At 61.9% G+C, this 19218-nt stretch overlaps 1 protein-coding gene across 1 annotated transcript; it reads left to right on the top strand.

The window, feature by feature from the left end:
• Positions 1-9471: 9471 nt before the first annotated feature.
• On the top strand, positions 9472-18945 carry SLC29A4 (solute carrier family 29 member 4). Its single transcript, XM_077140184.1, has 10 exons — positions 9472-9616; positions 11360-11506; positions 11743-11856; positions 12316-12444; positions 14023-14097; positions 15156-15421; positions 16415-16550; positions 16678-16865; positions 17445-17685; positions 18757-18945. Exons 1-10 carry the CDS (start codon positions 9472-9474, stop codon positions 18897-18899), a joined length of 1584 nt encoding a protein of 527 aa, XP_076996299.1. The 3' UTR covers positions 18900-18945.
• The last annotated feature ends 273 nt before the right edge of the window (positions 18946-19218 follow it).

The following is a 19218-nucleotide window of genomic DNA, read 5'->3' on the forward strand; positions in this document are numbered from 1 at the left end:
GGGCCCAACAAGTCTTCCCGGAGATTCAGGCCAGAAGCACACCTGGAGGCTTAGGGGGTGGGCTGCCAGGAAGAACAAACCCAAGGGCTTCCTGGGAAAGGATTTACCCCAAGGGCAGAGCTCAAATCCAGAAGGCCGCTGATAAAACATGGTGTCGGGTCAAGCACAGGCTCAAAGCTGTTTGCTAAGAAATTTTTAAGGCAGTGCCTCTAAACCTTCTCAGCTAGATCAAAAGGCTTCTAGGGATCTTAAAAGCATGCATCCTAGGTTCCTTCTGCTAGACTAGAGGCATCTAAAAATCCTAAGGGCCTTATCCCATAGCACTTGCTGTGCAGCCCAAGGCAGACAGGGAAAGTTTCAAGGAGGTCTGTGGGTTTGGCTGTTGCCTGATGGAACATATTTATAATTTGATATGCAGGAAATCCACGGAGTTTTTAAGGGCATTATATCAGTTTGGACCCATCAGAGCCGCGTCGAGTTTTTGCAGGTGGGGCCTGAGATGCAGAGAGCTGACGGGTGGCCTACCCACCCCCAGTCCCCATTCCTGAAAAGTGGGCGCATGAAAGGAAACAGAGGGGAGAGGTCAGCAAGGGTCAGAGCACATCAGGGCTCTGGGTTTTACCCACGGGCACTGAGGAATCCTGGGAGAGTCACCTTTAGGACACATGCCCTTAGATGCGCTTTAGGAGTTTGCCTTAGGAAGCCCACCCTGTCTGCCTAGGGAGGGCAGTTGGGAGGGAAAGCCAGAGACCAGGCAGGGACCCCAGCAGGCCTCCCTAGTGACAGGTAATGTTTTCAGAGCATCTGAGGCCATTCAGAGCAGTGCTCGGAACTTGCTGAGGGAGGAGTGAGCAGGGGCTCGGTCCCTTCAGTGGCAGCTCCTGCTCACCTGCCCATGATCCAGACCCCACTGCGGGCTCTGGCCCCACCACCGTGGCTGCCTGGCACGAGCCAAGGTGGTGGGCAGCAATGGCTGCAGGTCCCTCCCTCCCACCTGCTCACTCACTGGAGCCTTAACTGGGTCCATTTTTCATTCTGGCAGTCGGCTTTCCTCCAAGGGAGACATGCTAACAGGTGCAGGAAGACAGGCATTGCTACCCGAGCCCATGCCACTGCCCAGGAAAAGTGGTGCTCAGGAGACTCGGGGGCACCAGTGGGCATGGCAGGCCTGCTCTGGGACCCCCAGATAGAACCCCCCACCCCAACCCCGAGACATCGGCACCTTGCGGCCAACAGCCGCCACAGCACCAGCACCCGACTGTCCCTCCAGCCAGGGCCCTCCCAGGCTTCAGCTAGAGCACCACAAACAGGGCGGCTTAAAACAAGACGTTTATTCTCTCCAAGCCTGGAGGCCGGAAGTCCCCGAGCAAGGTGCGGGCAGGGCCACATGGCCTCCGAGGGCTCCACGGGGCGGCCTCCCCTCTCCCAGCTTCTGGCGGTGGGCGGTGGCCAGCGTCCTGGCACTTCTTGGCCTATGGCTATAGCACCCCAGTCCCTGCAGGCCTCGGGCCCTGCTACCTTCCCCACGCATCTCCTCCGTGTCCCCAACCCTCTGTCTCCTTAGAGGGACACAGTGATTGGACTTGGGGCCAGCCTCATCCAGAACGACCTCCTCTTCCCATAATCATGTTTGCAAAGACCCTGTTTCCAAATAAGGTCCTGTTTGCAGGGAACGGGGGGATAGGACTGCAGCGTATCTTCAGAGGAACATAGTTCAACCCACGGCAGGAATGCTGGCAATAACGGCCCTACGTCTTGAGGTACTGGGGAGAATTGGGGGAATTACACAGGGACGGTGCGAGCCCAGGGCTCAGCTGTCTCTGTATGTTTACTGAGAGCTCGGTGGTGCCAGGTCCCAGCAAAGGGGGCTTCTCCTTCACTCCTCACGGTGCTCCTTTGGGTCCTCTCTTACGGATGATACACAGAGCGGGAAGGTGACACCCCCCTGTGGGGGACAAAGGCTCTTGGTCAGTCACTCTGGGTCTCAGGTTCTTTTCATCAGAGTGGCCACAAAATCAACCTCAGAGGGTGGATAACTGCATGTGAGGAGCAGACATTCGACAAGTAGTCGCAGGTGAAGGGGCAATGTGGCCCCTGAGCCTCTGCTGATGTCTATCGCCCGTGTCTCAGCTATCTCCCACCCCGGCAGTGCCGCGTAACAACCAACCCCGAAGCACCCGCAGCGTGCAGCGTGCAGCCAGGTGTGTGAGTGGTGTTCGTGGGTGCTGAGCTGGGTGGCTCAGCTGGGCTCTCCTCGGCTGGCTGGCGGCTGACCCCAGATGGCCTCAGTCACGTGGCTCCACTTGACGTGTCCCCCATCTTTGCCGGGCAAACTCTCACGGTGTTGACAGAGGTGTAGACACAAAGCACCTGCAAATCTTTGATATATCACAGTTACCGCATCCCATCGGCCGAAGGAAAACATCCCACCTTTGGGGATGAGCTGCGGAGTCAAGTCACACGGGCAGTGGAGGATGGAGACCCTAATTCCATCCATCGGTAAGACTCGGGGGGCTTACCGGGTGGGCCGGCCATCTCATCAGGTTCCACCAGACTGCCGAGGGTGTCTTGGCTGGTGGGGGTCTCAGGGCCACCCCACAGGCCAGCAGCATCCCAGCCTGCCCCCTGCGAGGCCGCTGCGCCAAGGTCCCCCGGGGTGGGGGGGCAGCCCCTCTCAGCTCTTCCACCTGTACGATGGTCGCCGGGCTGAGCCCCCCTCAAAAGGCACCGCACCCCTGGAGCTCCCACAGCACAGCCTGGAGCCCCCTGAGCCCCTGGCAGTCGCCTTCCAAAGACCAGAAAACCCACAGCAGGGTCCTCAACCGCCACCTTCCCCCCGAAATTACTCCCCTGTTGGAGCAGTCGTTCTCCAAACGGGAGCACCGGCATCTTCTCGTCCCCGTATAACTCAGCCCCGTCGGGACCAGCTGCAGAGGGAGCACGGGAGACACAAGGACAGGAAATCTGCCCGGAGAACAAGGACCCCCACCCTCTCCAAACACGCATACAGGCGGTGCTCAATATTTGCAGCAGCTATGGTCTAAAAGTCGCCGCAGAATTGAACATTTCACATTTGCAATAAAATAGCCAATCATAATGGCCTTTTCATTTGTGGCGTCTGCATTTTGTGTCTTGCTAAGAAAAACTTCTTTACTACAGGATTATGAAAAACAGACCTATCTGAAATAGTTTTTTATTTGGTATAAGGAATGGGATAGAGACCCAAGTTTTATATAGATATAAATATATATATATGTATGTATATTTATTATACATATTTTCCTTCCTTCAGGTTGTTGCCCAACTGTGTAAATACCATTTACAGAAAAATCCATCTTTCCCCCAATAAGGTGAAAAGCTGCCTTTACCAGTGCATGCACTTGGGGTGATTTCTCGAACTTTCTGTCAAGGTGATTGGTTCACCTAGTCAAAGTCTGCTTTGTTACATACTTCATATACATCAAGTTAGTCCTTCCAGCTTTCTCTGCTTTTGCTCAGTCTTCTAGGACTCATCTCGCAAATTCATTTCGCATTACAAATTTCAGAATCGGCTTGTCTTGGGAAAAAGGAGTGGTAGTTCTTTATCACATTTCTCTACCTCCTCTCAAGTGATCGTTTTACTTAGAGTTCTTCCACTTCTGAGAGCAGCTTTTCTGTTCATTTATGTTTTCCCAGACAATCATTTGACCAAGCATTTCCTGTTTTTTTTTCAGAGTGTTAAGCAACTTCTGTGTTTTTCCCCATCCCCTGTTTCTGTGTCATTTACAGGCGCTTTCCCTAGTGTTATAAATACTGCATAACCATGTACCGTTCTAGTGGCTTAAGATTTTTCTCACATTAATTCACTGATCTGCCTGGAATTTTCTGGTAGAATGGATATATCAACTGACCCACCTGTGAAGAGATCACCTAGCCACTCTTTTGGGGCAAAGGGGCTATTTGCAATGCTTGTGGCAAACATGTCTGTATAAAAAGCTTTTTCTGTATTTAGAATACTTCCTTGGGCTAGACTTTCAGGTTCAAAGGGCAAGCACGCTTTTCGGACCAATTTACTTTCCAGAAGGGTTGTTCCAATTTGCACACCCGCTGGCAACCAGCAAGGCTAAGTTTGAAAAACCTACATCACGTCACATCCTTCCCCTCCCCTGACCAAAACCCTCCAGTGGTCGCCAATGTCTTCCCCTGGCCAGCGAGCCCCTCCTCGAGCTGGTTTCTACCCAGCCCTAGCCGCGTCTCCTGCCCTTCTCCCACTATACTGACCTTCTGCCCTTCTGGTCCCGAATATAACGAGCTTTATCTAGCCTCAGGACTTTGCACTGGCTGTTCCCTTCACCCATGACACCCTTCCCACAAATCTGCACAGCTGGCCATGGCCCGGGCCCAGACAGCGCCCGGGTGGAGGGGGAGAGGGAGGCATCCCACCTTTGAGTGTAGGTTAGCACACTCCTCGGCACAGTTTTGTTTCCCTTCATTCAGCCCATCCTAGTTCAGCACCCAGTTCAGTCTGCCCTGCAAACATGCATTTGGCACCGGCTGTGTGTCAGGCACCCCACGGAGCATAGAGGATTCAGAGAGAAATAAAGCACCACCTCTGCTCTCAGGGGGCTTCCAGTCTTTTGAAAGGGATGGTAGAGACCATTGGAGAGGGTGCTGACCCCAGCTACCGGCAGGAGCATTTCTGCAGGCTTCCTGGTGGAGGTGACCCGGGCTTGGGTCTTGGGGCAGGAGGAGGAGCTGGTCTGATAGAAAGTGTGGGAAGTGCTGACTGCCATGTGGACCCCGCCCTGGTGGAGAGGCCCTGGGTGGGGAGGCCCTCTGGTTCCCGGGTGGGGGTTCCTCCATGCTGCTGGACCCCTTTATTTGCAAGTGCCACCCTCTCCTGCCTAGCTGGTTCGTTACGTGTAAAAGCCGGTGTCTCTGCACAGTCTCATAAGCTTCAACACAGACTCTTAGGGCCACGTTACAGATAGGTAAACTGAGGCTCCAGAAGGGGGAGGCTAGAATTCCCATCTACCTGTCGAGAAAGCTGAGGCTCCTTGCTGAGGGACGTCCCCTAGCCAAGGTCAGATCCAAAGCTCGGTGTGGACCAATTCGGGGGTGGGGATCAAGTGAGGGGGCCCCACCCCGGAGCCCGCAGCCCCCCAGACCCGGTGCAATCCGTGCTCCAGCCCGCGTCCTACCACCCAACCTCCGAACTTCGAGTCTGGACTCCCACGCACCCGCACCCCAGCCTCCCCCGCGGGCGGACCCGGGGACGGGGTGCAGTTTTTCTTTTCTTGGGGGGGAGGGGATGTCGAGCCACCAATTATCCCGGGGTCGCTCGGGGCCACCACGGGCCCCCCACCCCTCCGAGCCTGGGGACGGTGACCCGGGCCCTAGCCCCGCCCCCTGCACCTGCTGGAGCGTCCAGAAGAGGGGGGCGAAGGGGGGGCGGAGAGGGGCGGGGGAGGGGCGGGGAAGGGGCGGGGCTCGGCGCGGGGGCCGGCGGGGGCGGAGCGAGGCGGGCCCCCTGCTGTGCCTGCCGCAGACGCGCGGCGACCCGGGGGCGGGCGGCGGGGACCCGCGGGGACACGGAGGCCGAGGCCGCCCGCCGCGCCCGGCCCGAGCCGCCTGGTCGCCGCGCGGGGTGCAGCCGGGCCGGGGCGCGGCGAGGCCCCCCGGGCGGGGTCGGGGCCGAGGTAAGCGGTCGCGCCGGGGTCGCGGGCCGGGCCGGGGCGGCGCGGGGCGCCGGGGAGGCGGCGGCGGCGGCGGGACGTGTCGGAGCCTTTGTCTGCGGCGCGGGGCGACTCCGCCGCGCCCCCCGCCCCTCCGCGCCGCCTCTGGCCGCCGAGTCGCGGGGCGGGGTGGGGACGCGACCCTCGGGGACCCGCAGCGTGGTGCCCGCCGGGGCCGCCCGGAGGCGCCCCCCGCCCCCGGCCCCGTCCGGCCTCCGGGGCGCAGGACGCAGAGCCGGGGCACCCCGTCTCGCGGACACACCCACGGGCCCTCCCACCCGAGGTTCCTCCCTGGGACCGCGCCGCCCCCGCCGCCCCCCTGCCCGCCGCTCCTGGACCAGCTGCGGGAGGACGGCGGGGCCGCCCCCCAGGGTGTCGCGGTCAGGCCGACGGCGGGGGCGCAGGCCTGGGAACCAACTTCGTGGCCTTCGGGCGGAGCGGGCACCTGGTCACCCGCAGCAGCCGGGCCGGCCGCGGGTGGGGGGCGGTGGGGATGGGGGTGGAGGCTGCGGGGTCCCGCCTGCCCCGCCCCGCCTGTGCAGGTGCCTCCACCCCCTGCGGGGAGCTCTCGGAACCGGTGGCCAGAGGTCCTGAAACCCACTTTCCCAAGGGCAGGACAGACCAGGGTGGGGGGAGGCTGGAGCGTTCTGGAAGGCTGGCCGAGGCCGGGGGCCCGGGTTTCCAGGGGAAGGGGGAGCAGCCGGGCATCCCAAGTAGAATTCAGTTTCTCCTGCTCCTGGGGTGCAGTGATGTCCCCGAAGCAGCCGTCTGGAGGCTGCCAGACCCCTAGCGGCTCCTGGCCGCCCACTTCAGTCTAATGGGTCCCAGGGCCCCGCTGAAGTGGGATGCCTCCCGACAGGGGTCAGCCCACCCTCTGCCTCCGCCACCCTCCTGCAAAACGGGGGCATGAGCCCAAGGGTGGGGCGCCTCTGGCCACGCAGTGCTCCCCCAGCTGCTTCTAGGATGCGGGGACACCTGCTGTGCGCCCCACCCCATGGCCCAGCCTTCCCCCTACACCGATTCCTCCCCACACTTCAGGGAGGTGGGGAAACTGAGGCCCACTGGGTGGCTGCTGAGGCAGAGGGCAGGCTGGAGGCCAAAGACTCTCCTGTGCCCTGTCTGCTGCCCCCTGGGCAGGCACTTGGGGACCCGGCTGGGGGTGCAGGAGCAGAGAAGAGCTGTTTGAAGTCTTGGATTCTGTGCGCAGGTCAGTAAGTTTTAGTTATTTAGGCTCCGGGTTGTCAGTGCCGGACGGAGGGGCCCAGGGAGGAGGGAGTTGGGGAGCTGAGGCCCAAGAGGGGTTGGGGCGAGCCCCCTGCCCACCTCCGAGGAGCACTGGCCTCTCCCTGGCTGAGCTGCTGGGCGAGGTCACTTACAGGGATCATAGGGCCGAGGCAAGGGGAGCCATAGTGTCCCCTTCCCTCCATGGGGACAGTGGCTGAGGCAGGCAGGCGGGTGGCCCTGGCCAAGCTGGAGGGAGCCACAGGGTCACCCCTGGCTCAGCACTGAGCATGTGGCCTCCCCGCTGGGCGGGAACCCCGGCATGGAGACGGGCCTGGGTGCTGCTCGTCCCGGGAGCCCTCGCCAAACCCAGGTCTGGCCAGTCCCGACTTCCTCCGGGACTCAGCGGGCGTCCTGAGTGCGTTGGAGGGAGAGAGGCCGGCATTGCCACCCCCATCCCCTTGTCCCCAGCTCTTTGTGTGTGAGGAGGGAGGCCGGGTGGGCTGGGGCTGAAAAGAGTCCCGAGTATCTCAACACTTCACTGTCCCACCCGCTCCTTAGCGCTCGTGCCACGGGACTGTGCGTCCATTTTACAGATGAGGGTGGGGGGGTGCTCAGGGGCGTGTGGGACCCTGCCCAAGGCCACCGAGAGAGACCACAGTCACTCAAACCCAGGTGGGCTCAGTCCAGGGCCCTGCTCTGTCCCCACAGCCCCCGAGGTGGAGGAGAGGCCGGGATGACACGGGAAGGGGTCCCAGGAGGCTCAGGGAGGCTGTCGGGGGAGATATGCCAGGTGCCGCCCAGTTCCCAGGAGGCCCCGCTTCTCAGCCACTCCATCAGCTGGGTCAGTCCCCAGGCTGCGGGCACAATTCCCCCAGGGCCCCAGGTCCTGCAAGCACAGAGGGCCCCGTCTCCTGGCCCCCAGTTCACATCCTCCATGGAGCACTATGCAAAGGGAAATTCAGGGCCAGGAGGAGGCACCTGATTAGTGCAACCCATCCAGGCTGGAAAAGGGGGAAACTGAGGTAGAGAGCTGGAGGACATGAGGCACCGGCGCTCACACAGCAGCAAGCAGAGGAGGCATGGGGCATGGGCCCATCCCGGAGAAAATCATAATTCCAGGCACTTGGGGTTCCTTGGGGAGCAGGTCCTCCTCCCAGCATTTTTCCTGGGCTCTCCCACCCCTAGTCTTGGGACCAGGGAAACCGAGGCAATGCAATGTGCCAGCAAGGCTCTGGACTCCCATCTCTGAGCTTGTTTAAAATTTTCCACAAGGTGCATGTATCCTTTTTGACCTCAGAGAAGTGAATAAATATTACTAGAAAAAAACAACTTGATAAATGTTTTAAGGGAAAACGTGCTAAGACTGCCCCCCGCCAAAAAAAAGAAAAAAAAAAGTTATCTACCTAGTGGGAGTGTCTCTCCATCACGGATGTTAGTTCCTTCCTTTCCTTTCCAAAGGTAAGGGGAAGCAGGTTTGGATTAAAGCAGGAAAAACGGAGGCAAGACCAAAGAAAGAACTTCCTGGCACTGAAGGAGGGCCTCGTGTCTCAGAGCATCCCACAGCTGGGTTTATGAGACCATGGAGGGAGGGTACTGTACCCTCTAGCCCTGACTTTCCTCGACTGTAAAACGAGTGGTTAATAGTACCTCCCTCCCAGAGTTGTAGGGAGCGTGGGAACATTCCAGCACAGGGCTGGCACCCCGAAAGTGTTTACTAGTGCCACCTGCTCGCCGAGCCCTGGTACCCTACCTCCGAAATGCTTCTCCACTCCACCTGTTCCCCTCCAGGCAGGCCACCGGCATTGCTGCCTGGGACACGGCAACAGCCCCCGAGCTGTCTCCTAGGCTTCCCTTCCCTCCCCTAGCAGCCAGGCTGAACGTGGATTTTTTAAAACAACTTTATTGAGATATAACCCAGGTACCACCGGATTGACCCATTTAAATTGTACGGTCGCAGGGTTTTTCGTGCACTCACAGGTATGTGCAGTCACCACCTCGATGTTAGAAATGTTTGTCTCCCCCAAAATGAATCCCTGTCCATCTGCAGGCACCCGCTTTCCCCCAGCCCTCCCAGTCCCTGTCTCCATGGAGAGCTGCTGCTCTGTAATTTCATATAAATAGAATCATACAGTATATGTCTGGCTTAGTTCACTCAAGGTCTGTCCACGTTGTAGCATGTAGAACATCTCTCCTTTTTATGGCTGAGTAATATTCCATCGTGTGGCAGGAGCCCGTCCATCTGTCCATGCCTCTGTGGGCAGACACCCAGGCTGCTCCCACTGAGCACCCCTTGGGAGTAGAGCTGCAGCATGAACTGGCGTGCAAGGCTAGGGCAAGCCGAGACACATATCGTGTGTCTTCACTCTTCTGCTTAACGTGGTGTCTTCCGTGATGCTGTCTCAGGATCGCGATGTGGGCAGAAGGCCTGGCCCCCAGGGGGCACGGACTTGGCTGCTTGGCAGCGCGACAGGCTGCCCTCTCCTCCCGGGACCCTCCATCTGCCTCTTCTTCTGTCCCCAGAGCCCAGGCTGCCATGGGCTCGGCCGGAAGCCAGCGCCTCAAGGAGCCCAGTGTGGCCAGCACGCCCGACGGGCCTCGGGTGACCAGCGGCGGCGGTTTTGACAGTTCCCAGCTGGAGGAGGAGGCGGCTGGGGGGGCGGCCGAGCGCCTGGACTCTGGTGAGTGGGGGACAGGTGGGGAGGGGAGGCAACCAGGGCCCCAGGTGATGGTCACTCTTGTCCTTTGGAGTTTAGTCACTTCAACTCTGAGATGAGAGGTTTGCCATTACGAGCAGATCTTCTCTGCGATGACGAGGGGAGAAGGGAGGGAATAAAGCGGAACTTCTGTAGGTGTACATGTACACACACACGGACCAAAATCAGGAAGAAATACCCATTTTACAGTTCTTGTTTCTGCAAAGGGTCGCGTGGTCGTGGCTCGTGTTTACAGGCCCCTGTGCCCGCCACCCTTTCTTCATTCCTGCTGTCCTTGGCAAGCTATGCAGCTGGCCACGGCCCTTTCCAGGTGGGGTGGCCTGCCCAGGTGGGGTGACCTGGACAGGTGGGGTGACCTGCACCTCCACTCCCGGAGGTAGGGGCCATTCACGGTCAGCCTGAGTTGGGTGCTTGCAGTTTTCTGCAACTTGAGTCCAGGGCATGCGGTTCCTGAGAGGCAGCCTCAGGGGTCTCCTATGCCCCGGGCTTGTCTCCATGGCCCCCATGGGGCACGGGCAACCCACGCCCCCCCACCCCGTGATGGTCAGCATCAGACCTGCCAGCCAGCCTGCAGCTCCCTTCTTTGCCTGTTGAGTCAGAGGCACAAGGAGCCCAGGGGGGCCAGGTGGCAGCTAGTGGAAGGGGCCACGTTGCAGGGACACGTAGCAAAGATTTGCCCCAAGGGGCGGTAGCACGTGGGGCCTCTGCTGGACCTGCTGCTTCGCTCCTGGGCCCACGAGTGCTGGCCATGGGAGAAGCAGCACCATGGAGAGGACGCTGGTTTAGAGGCTGCACCGCCTCCTGGAGGATGACACCCTGGCTCCACAGGGACTGTCCCCCAGCTGGGCCAGTGCATGCTTCAGCTGAGCCAGCCAGCTGCCCCAGCAGCCGAGACGGAGGTGGCTGTGCCCATGGCCTGTGGTGGTTGCAGTGGCCACAGTGGCAGTAGCAGTTCGTCCCCAGCTGTAGTGGAGGTGGCCATAGTGCTAGGTGGCTTTTGATAAAGGCGTGATGGCAGTGGTGTGGGCAGTTGTGGCCATGGCGCTGGACAGCTGTCACGGTAATGTGGCCATGGGGGTGATGGCCAAAGTGGCTGTGCCGAAGCAGGGGTGCTGGTAGCCATGAGGGCAGTGGCATGTGGACCCAAGGCCAAGGGGATAGACTGTTGCCACAGTGACGGTGGCCATGATGGTGGTGGCCATGGGGAAGGACTGTTGCCACGGTGACGGTGGCCATGATGGTGGTGGCCATGGGGAAGGGCTGTTGCCACAGTGATGGTGGCCATGGTGGTGGTGGCCATGGGGAAGGACTGTTGCCATGGTGACGGTGGCCATGGTGGTGGTGGCCATGGTGGTGGTGGCCATGGGGAAGGACTGTTGCCACGGTGATGGTGGCCATGGTGGTGGTGGTCATGGGGAAGAACTGTTGCCATGGTGACGGTGGCCATGATGGTGGTGGCCATGGGGAAGGACTGTTGCCACGGTGACGGTGGCCATGGTGGTGGTGGCCATGGGGAAGGGCTGTCACCGTGTTGATGGTAACCAAGGTGGCAGTGGTTCTGGTGACAACGACGGTGGTGATGCCTAGTGACATAGAGGCGGATTGCCATGGCCATGGCAGGGTGACAGCCATGGTGGGGGTGGCAGTGGCTGGCATCCCTGATGGTGGTGGCTGTGGCTGTGAGTGGCCCTGCCCGCTTTGCTCCAGTGTCCCTGGCCTTCGCGCTGGAGGAGCCGGTGCCCGATGACCGCTACCATGCCATCTATTTCGCCATGCTGCTGGCCGGGGTGGGCTTCCTGCTGCCCTACAACAGCTTCATCACCGACGTGGACTACCTGCATCACAACTACCCAGGTGGGCACCAAGCACAGCAGGGGCCTCCCAGGAACCCCCAGGGGGCGGGACCCGGCCAGGAGCCCGCTGCATTCTAATCTCCTCTCGGCTGCAAACTGCTGAGCAGCCTTAGGAAAGCCCCTCACCCTCTCTGAGCGGTCAGCCCCTTTCTGGTAGTGCCAAGCAGGGGCAGCTGGCGGGGGGGGGTGCGCAGAGGCTGGGGCGCCCCTGAGCTGCTGCCGGCCGGCCCCCCGCAGGGACCTCGATTGTGTTTGACATGAGCCTCACCTACATCCTGGTGGCGCTGGTGGCCGTGCTTCTGAACAACGTCCTGGTGGAAAGGCTGAGCCTGCATGCCAGAATCACCGTGGGTACGTCACCCACGGGGCTCCGCATGCCAGCCCCACCCCGCTTCTCCCTGTCTGCGCGGTGGGCCCAGCTCCTCTGGAGGTTGTGGGGCTCCAGGTTAGAAAGGCCCTCGGAGCCGGCTCCTGCCCGAGGTGGGTGTGCAACAGATTAGCTGGGCACCTGGCACCTCTGAGGCTTTGGTGTCCCCCACAGTCCATCGCTGGGGTCTCACTCCTGCTCTCCCCTCTGCCTAGCAGGCCCTTCCATCCCCATCCGTCTTCATGGCAACGTCCAGCTTCCAGGCCCAGCCCAGGAGACACCTCCTCCAGGAAGCCTTCCCGGTGCTTCTCTTAGATCCCTTCCCCCGCCCCCACCCCATTATTAAGGGGGAAGAGCAGGCCTGGCTCTTGCGGAGGGGCGGATGTGGAGAGCCCCACCCAGGCCCCTGGCTCGCTGTCCCCTCACCAGCCTCTCCCCTGCAGGCTACCTCTTAGCCTTGGGCCCCCTCCTCTTCATTAGCGTCTGTGACGTGTGGCTGCAGCTCTTCTCCCATGGCCAGGCTTATGCCATCAACCTGGCCGCCGTGGGCACCGTGGCCTTTGGCTGCACAGGTAGGGGCGGGGGGCCCGGGGCCGGGCAGAGGCGGGGGGCCTGGGGCAGGCAGAGGTGGGGGGCACGGGGTGGGCAGGGGCAGATGGCACGAGGGGAGCCGGGTGTGGGCTACCCACGTGCACACATGCTGCACGCCCATTCACACGTGCCCACACCCACAGAGACACCCAGGCGTCCCCAGTGTTTTCTGATCTCCATGGGCATCTCGGGCCTGGCCTGCCCACACCGCTGTGTTTCTCTGGGACAGCCGTTTTCCAACTTAAAACCAAAAAAAAGTTTTTTTTATGTTGAAAAAATTTCCAAGTTATGGAAAAGTTGCAAGGATAACACAACCAACACCTCTGTCCCACCCTTCACCTAGATTGTCCAGTTGCTTACATTTTGCCACATCCGCTTTCTCTGTGTGCACCCCCACAAACACACGTATTTCCCCCCAAACCACCTGAGACTTGCTTGTGGGCATCAGCACATCCCACGCCTAAATATTTCCACGTGCATCTTCCAGGAGCCAGGCTCTCCCGTGACCACCTGGCAGTCACCCAGGGCAGGACATTTCATGCTGATTCAATATTACCAGCCAACCTCCGTCCACACTCCAGACTCTCCAATCGTCCCCATGCTGTCCTTTAGAGCAATTGCTTTTTCCTGACCCAGGATCCAAACCAGGTCACACGCCCATTCTGTGCAGACGTCACGTCTTCTAGTCTCCTTTAATCTGGAACATTCCTCAGGCTTCCTTTGTCGCTCATGGTGTGGACATTCCAGAAGGGTGTGGGATGGCTGTCTGGTAGATGTTCAAACTTCTTTTCACCACAACCAATGGGAAGCTGCATTTTATGTCATGACCCACCATGTGTATCCACGTGTGTATGTGTAGCTCAGGGAGACAGAGGTTTTGTGAAATAATGCCTTCAATCCAGGCAGATATGCAGCTATTTTCCATCCCATCCCATCCCATTCCCATCTGCTAGAGACCCGCGGATCCTAGCTTGACAAACGCTGCCCCAGGGTCTCTATCTCGGAGGCATGACCTTGCAAGAGGTAGGGGCCAGTGCGTTTTCATTTTACCTGGGAACAGCTGAATTTCTGTGTCGTCAGGATGAGAGAGGGCTGTGCTGCTGGGACACATTAGCCCAGAAGTCCCAGAGGCTTACAAGGGCAAGACTTCCTTCTCACTCTTGCTGTCTGCCCCCTGCATGGGGAAGAGGCTCAGCCCCATGCAGCCACTCAGGGACCCTCGCAGATAGCGGCCGCTGTCCAGGCTCTCAGGTCACCACCGCAGGGAGAGAGGTCAGGAGCCCACGTGGGTGGCATTTCTCGGCCTTGAAGTGCCACAGGTCATTTCTGCTCATGTAGCATTGGCCAGAAACGGTCAGGGACCCTAGCCAAGCACAAGGGCAGGGATGTGTAAAGCAGTAGGTGCTGCCAGGGGGTGGACCAAATCCCCCTTCCCCGAGTGGCAGGAATGCCCAGCTCCCCGCTGCCTGGCCATCACAATGCCCCCAAACTTGTGAACTTTTCCCATGCAGACAGGTGATAAAAGAGTGTCCCGTGACTGTGTGCCTCTCTCTCTTAAGTGCAGCAATCGAGCTTCTACGGGTACACGGGGATGCTGCCCAAGCGGTACACGCAGGGGGTGATGACTGGGGAGAGTGAGTATCTGCAGGCACCCCCAGGAGAGGGCCCGGGGCCAGCCTGGGCTCTGGGAACCCCCCACCCCCACCCCAGTGGACCCCTGGATTGAGAGCAGGGCCCAGGGGCTCTGCGGATGCTGGGCAGGGGTCAGCGGCCTCTGTCTTGCCTCCCCTGGCTGGGGGCGGGCTCAGACACATGTGTGCACAGGCAGGTGTGTGCCAGGTTTCTGCAGCTGAGATGTGTGACCCTGCGTGATGTGACAGTTCCATGTGCTTGTGTGCCCGTGTGTTGCACATCGTGTGTGCATGTGTGTGTGCATGTTGGGGGAGCCCATCCATCCCCGGGGCCTCAAGCGCCATCCAGATGCTGCCGGCTCCCACTCAGACCTTCAGCACCAAGCTGTCCTGGGCACCCACCCATACCCCCCCAGCTCCTCAGGCCCCCTGGGGAGGTTCACTGCCTTCTCAGTCTGACCCCCCCACTGTCACTCCCACCCCCTCTCAGTCAATGCCAGCCCTTCTCCCAGACCTCTGGACCTGCCCTCTGGCCCCATTCCTTGCTCTAACCCCTAGAAAGCTGAGCAGGAACCCAAACCCGGTGGGCTGTGGGCTGGGTCTCACCTCTGTCTCCCTCTCCAGCCCTCTGCCTGGTGGGGAGGTTGACCCGATGCCCGGGGAGGCGGGGAGGCTGGGAGCCGCGGGGCAAGCAGATGCCTCCCCTGACCAGCATTTCCTTCCTGAGTCCCAGCAAGACCGGGCTGCCAGAATGGCAGTGGCATGCTGACGTGGGGTGATTTAAATTGTCTGTGCAGTCAGGGGGCCCACAAAAAAGATTTTGCTTGGAGCCAGCACATGCCATGACCTGCCCCTGCCCAGAACTCCACAGTGGCTGGGGGTCACACGGGCTCTGAAACCCACAGCCCTCGGCCAACCGGGAACCCTGGGCCCTCGGGGGTGGGGGGTGGGGTGGGGGCGTGGCCAGAGGAGGCTGGGCCTGAGCGGAGCGGGGCGGGGCCGGCCGGGGGGGGCGGGGCCGGCGGGGCGGGGCAGGTGGGCAGCCCGCGGCCTCCCCGCAGGTACCGCGGGGGTGATGGTCTCGCTGAGCCGCATCCTCACCAAGCTACTGCTGCCGGACGAGCGGGCCAGCACGCTCATCTTCTTTCTGGTCTCCGCGGGCCTGGAGTTGCTCTGCTTCCTGCTGCACCTGCTGGTGCGGAGCAGCCGCTTCGTGCTCTACCACACCTCCCGGCCCCGCGACGGCCGCCCCAACGCCAGGGCCGGCCTGGGCCGCGCGCCCCGCTACCGCGTGCACCACGACGTCGCCACTGGGGACGTCCACTTCGTGAGTCCCCACCCGCCCGCAGGCTCCCAGGGAGACTGCCCAGCTCGCTGCCTCAGTTTCCACGTCTGTCCTGCCAGGAGCTTGGGGAAGAGGAGGGAGCCCTGCTCTGGGAGGCGGTGCTGGGCACGGGTGCCACCCTCCCATAATTCCCCGGGGGGAGTTTCTCAGCCAGGACCTGGGGCCCCGCCCCCCAATCTCCTCCCCCCGGTCTAAGCACTGCCTTACTTCTGTGGCCTCAGGCCACCCCCCCACGGAGAGGTGACCCCAGGGTCTGTGGTCCGGGGCTCCGTCCAGCCACTATATTCCACAAGCGCTGATGCACGCAGGGTCCCAGCCTGCAGCGACAGGCCTCACCGGTGACAGGCCACACCCCCGGGGCCACCCGCTGTGACAGCCCCCCCACCCCCCACCCCCCACTCCCCCCCCACCCCCCACTCAGCCCTGGTTCTGCCCACGCCAAGGCTCAGCCTGAGTCAAGTCTTGAAGCCCACGACCTCCCACTGTCCCCCTCGGCATTTCCTAGAGACGGGACGTGCCAGGAGGGAAATAAGGCATACTGACCCCAGGCTCCACCCAGGACAGGCAGGAGGAGCGAGGGGCTGTGGGAGGGTCCCCAAAGCTCCTGCAGGACAGGGCACTGGAAAGAGCCGGGAAAGGAGGAGTGGACAGGAGCAGAGGGCAACCAGGTGGGGGTGGGGGTGGGGGGTGGGGTCAGGGCTGACCTGCTGCTCACCCCCAGTCTCCATCCTGGGGTCACAGCACCCCCCACCCAGGCACAGCCGGCAGCCCATGGGGAGCTCTGGCGCCCTCTGGTGGCAGCAGGGCCGCAAGGCGCCCAGAGGACCCTGGGGTGGCAGGTGGGCGGGACCTAGAGGGCAGGGGCAGGTGACACCCTGGTGCGCCGGTCCCCGCGCAGGGCAGGCAGGGTGCGCTCTGAGAGGGACGGTTGGGGACGGTCCCAGAGCCTGACCACGGGTCCCGGCCTCCCTCCAGGAACACCAAGCCCCAGCCCTGGGCGGCAGTGGAGCCCCAAAGGACAGCCCGTCCCATGAGGTGGCCGGCGGGGGTACCTATGTGCGCTTCGACGTGCCGCGGCCGCGAGCCGAGCGGAGCTGGCCCACGCTCAGGGGTGAGGGGGCCGCGTGGGCCTCTGCCACCCTGGCCACACGAGCGGGTGGTGCCCGGGCTGGTGGGGAGGCGGGGGGAGTGTCTGGGCCGGGCACCCAGTGACCCCGGCGCCCCTGCCCCCCACCCAGCCCTGCTGCTGCACCGCTACGTGGTGGCCCGCGTCATCTGGGCGGACATGCTCTCCATTGCGGTCACCTACTTCATCACGCTGTGCCTGTTCCCCGGGCTGGAGTCCGAGATCCGCCACTGCGTCCTGGGCGAGTGGCTGCCCATTCTCATCATGGCCGTTTTCAACCTCTCCGACTTCGTGGGCAAGGTGGGAGCATGCCGCGATGGCGGGGGCAGCAGCCCACCATAGGGAGGCCCTGACCGGCCTGGGGCCAGCTCCTGGGCAGCCCCTGAGCCAAGGGTGACTGGGACGTGAGTTGGAGTAAGACCAGAGCTGCTGGTTCTGGGCCTCCATGCTGACCAGAGACAGGCCCAGGCAGCAGCCCCTACAGTAGGGCAGGCCTTCTCCCTTTTATTGATGAGAAGGCGAGGCTCAGAGAGGGTGAGCCATTTGCCTGAGATCACACAGCTAAGAGGTCCAAGAGGGTTAATCCTGCTACTCCTGGCTGAGCGTGGATGAAAGTAGCTGGGGCCAGGGACATCCTCAATCTCTCCAACAGACCTGGGGTACGGTAAGGCCCAGGGTGGGGAAACTGAGGCAAAGGGTCTCCTGCGGTGCCCAGCACACAGCAAGGGCCGCCTATGGCTACACTTAGCATTTGGTGGATTCAATGGACCAGGCCTGGAGCCAGGCTGAGCTGAGAGAGCTTGGGGGGCCGCGGCCCAGGGACGGGGAGGGGGGCCGTGCCAGGGGCAGGGTGGGCGCCCATGGCCTGGCTCCCCACAGATCCTGGCGGCCCTGCCCGTGGACTGGCGGGGCACGCATCTGCTGGCCTGCGCCTGCCTGCGCGTCGCCTTCATCCCCCTCTTCGTACTGTGCGTCTACCCTAGTGGCGCCCCCGCCCTGCGCCACCCCGCCTGGCCCTGTGTCTTCTCCCTGCTCATGGGGATCAGCAACGGCTACTTCGGCAGCGTGCCCATGATCCTGGCGGCAGGCAGGGTGGGCCCCAAGCAGCGAGAGCTGGCAGGTAAGGCCCCCCCATGCCCCCGGACCCCGGCCCCCAGCAGCCCTGACACCCAGCCAGAAGGGGCACGGGGGCCCCAGGGGTCAGACCAGCCACAAGTGTGGGACATTCGTTCATTCATTCATTCATTCCATGGCCACCTGGTGCCCCTTCAGTGCCTTAGGCACTGGTTTCAGCCCTGGGGACATGGTCATGACAAAGCGAGGACCTTGCCCTTGTGGGGTGGACATTCCAAATCTGAAGACAACACAATTAACAGGCTGATTAAAAGGTGCCCTAGGTCAGATGGTGGTAAGTGCCAGGGGGAAGAAATGAAGCACCGAGGTGGGAGGAGGGGGTGGGGCAGGGTGTGCAGTCACAAGTAGAGTAGTCCAGGGAGGCTTCACGGAGGAGGTAGCTTTTGAGCAAAGACCTGTAGGGAGCAAGGTGTGCAGTGAGCCAGTGGTTGAGGTGTAGGCAGAGGGAAGAGCACGTGCCAAGGCCCTGGGGCGGGCACAGCCATGAGGAGGCCCGTGTGCCTGGAGCGGCATGGGGAGGGGCCCGCTGGCAGGGTGGGAGCAGAGTGGGGGGGGGACAGGAGTAGGCTGTGTTTATATAGGGTCCTCCTGGCTGCCATGGGGATAGAATAGGGAGGCAAGGGGACAAGGGAGATGGGGAAGGACAGCGGTGGCAGCGGGGATTGGGATATTGTGGGTGTGTGATGTCCGTTCAGCATCCCCAGTGGTCTGTGACCAAGGAGGTCTTTGGGGATGAAGCTCAAACTTGGGGTGTCAGGGAGGAGGCAAGGCCTGGGCCTGCGGGATGACCCCCAGGACTTCAGGTCACCTAGGGGTCTGAATCGCCTGCCAGCGAGGTGGGATCGGGGGTCCCGGGAGGGGCGAGGGGTCAGCGAGCTCACCCTGGCGGGCCCCTCCCCCATGACCCCCTGAGGGCCCCCCCACCCCCCCAGCTGACATCTGGGAAGCCAAGGCTCCTGGCCTGGGCCCATGTCGCCGGAGCCGGCCCGCAGTGGCCCCGGGTTTGTCGGGGCTGGCTCCTGGCCACTGCGCTCAGGGCTCGCTTTGTCATCCACAGGGAACACCATGACCGTGTCCTACATGGCGGGGCTGACGCTGGGCTCGGCCGTGGCCTATGTTACCTACAGCCTCGCCCGCAACGCGCACCGCAGCTGCTCCCATGTCGCCGTCACCAACGCCTCCCTCCCCTCGGGCCCCTGAGCCAGGCCCGGGCCGGGGGTGGCCCCCTGCCGTGCCTGCGGGGCCCCCCGCCTCCCTCCGCGCAGCAACCATGCCGCCCTCCGGGGGCCACCGCGTCTGCCCTCCGGCCCCCCAGCCCCAAAGTCCCGCTCGGTCCCTTGAGGTCGGGAACACCCGGCTCTGCGGGCTCCGGAGGGCAGACCACCAGCCCGAAACCGGGGATCCGCGGAGTGTCCCCAGCTGCCTTAGCCTATGGCCATAAAGCAGAGCACCCCAAGCTGGGCGGCTCGAAGCAACAGGGACTGGGTCCCGCCTGGCCAGAAGGCCGCGGAGACGGTGT

This window comes from Tamandua tetradactyla, chromosome 23 (assembly GCF_023851605.1).
Source record: "Tamandua tetradactyla isolate mTamTet1 chromosome 23, mTamTet1.pri, whole genome shotgun sequence".
NCBI lineage: Eukaryota > Metazoa > Chordata > Mammalia > Pilosa > Myrmecophagidae > Tamandua > Tamandua tetradactyla.

What these genes read in the sequence shown, in the direction of transcription:
- SLC29A4 (XM_077140184.1), top strand. Translation starts at nt 9,472, where the DNA reads ATGGGCTCGGCCGGAAGCCAGCGCCTCAAGGAGCCCAGTGTGGCCAGC. An exon ending in GGCCGAGCGCCTGGACTCTG is followed by an intron (nt 9,617 to 11,359) that starts GTGAGTGGGGGA and finishes GCTTTGCTCCAG; the next exon opens with TGTCCCTGGCCTTCGCGCTG. An exon ending in CCTGCATCACAACTACCCAG is followed by an intron (nt 11,507 to 11,742) that starts GTGGGCACCAAG and finishes GGCCCCCCGCAG; the next exon opens with GGACCTCGATTGTGTTTGAC.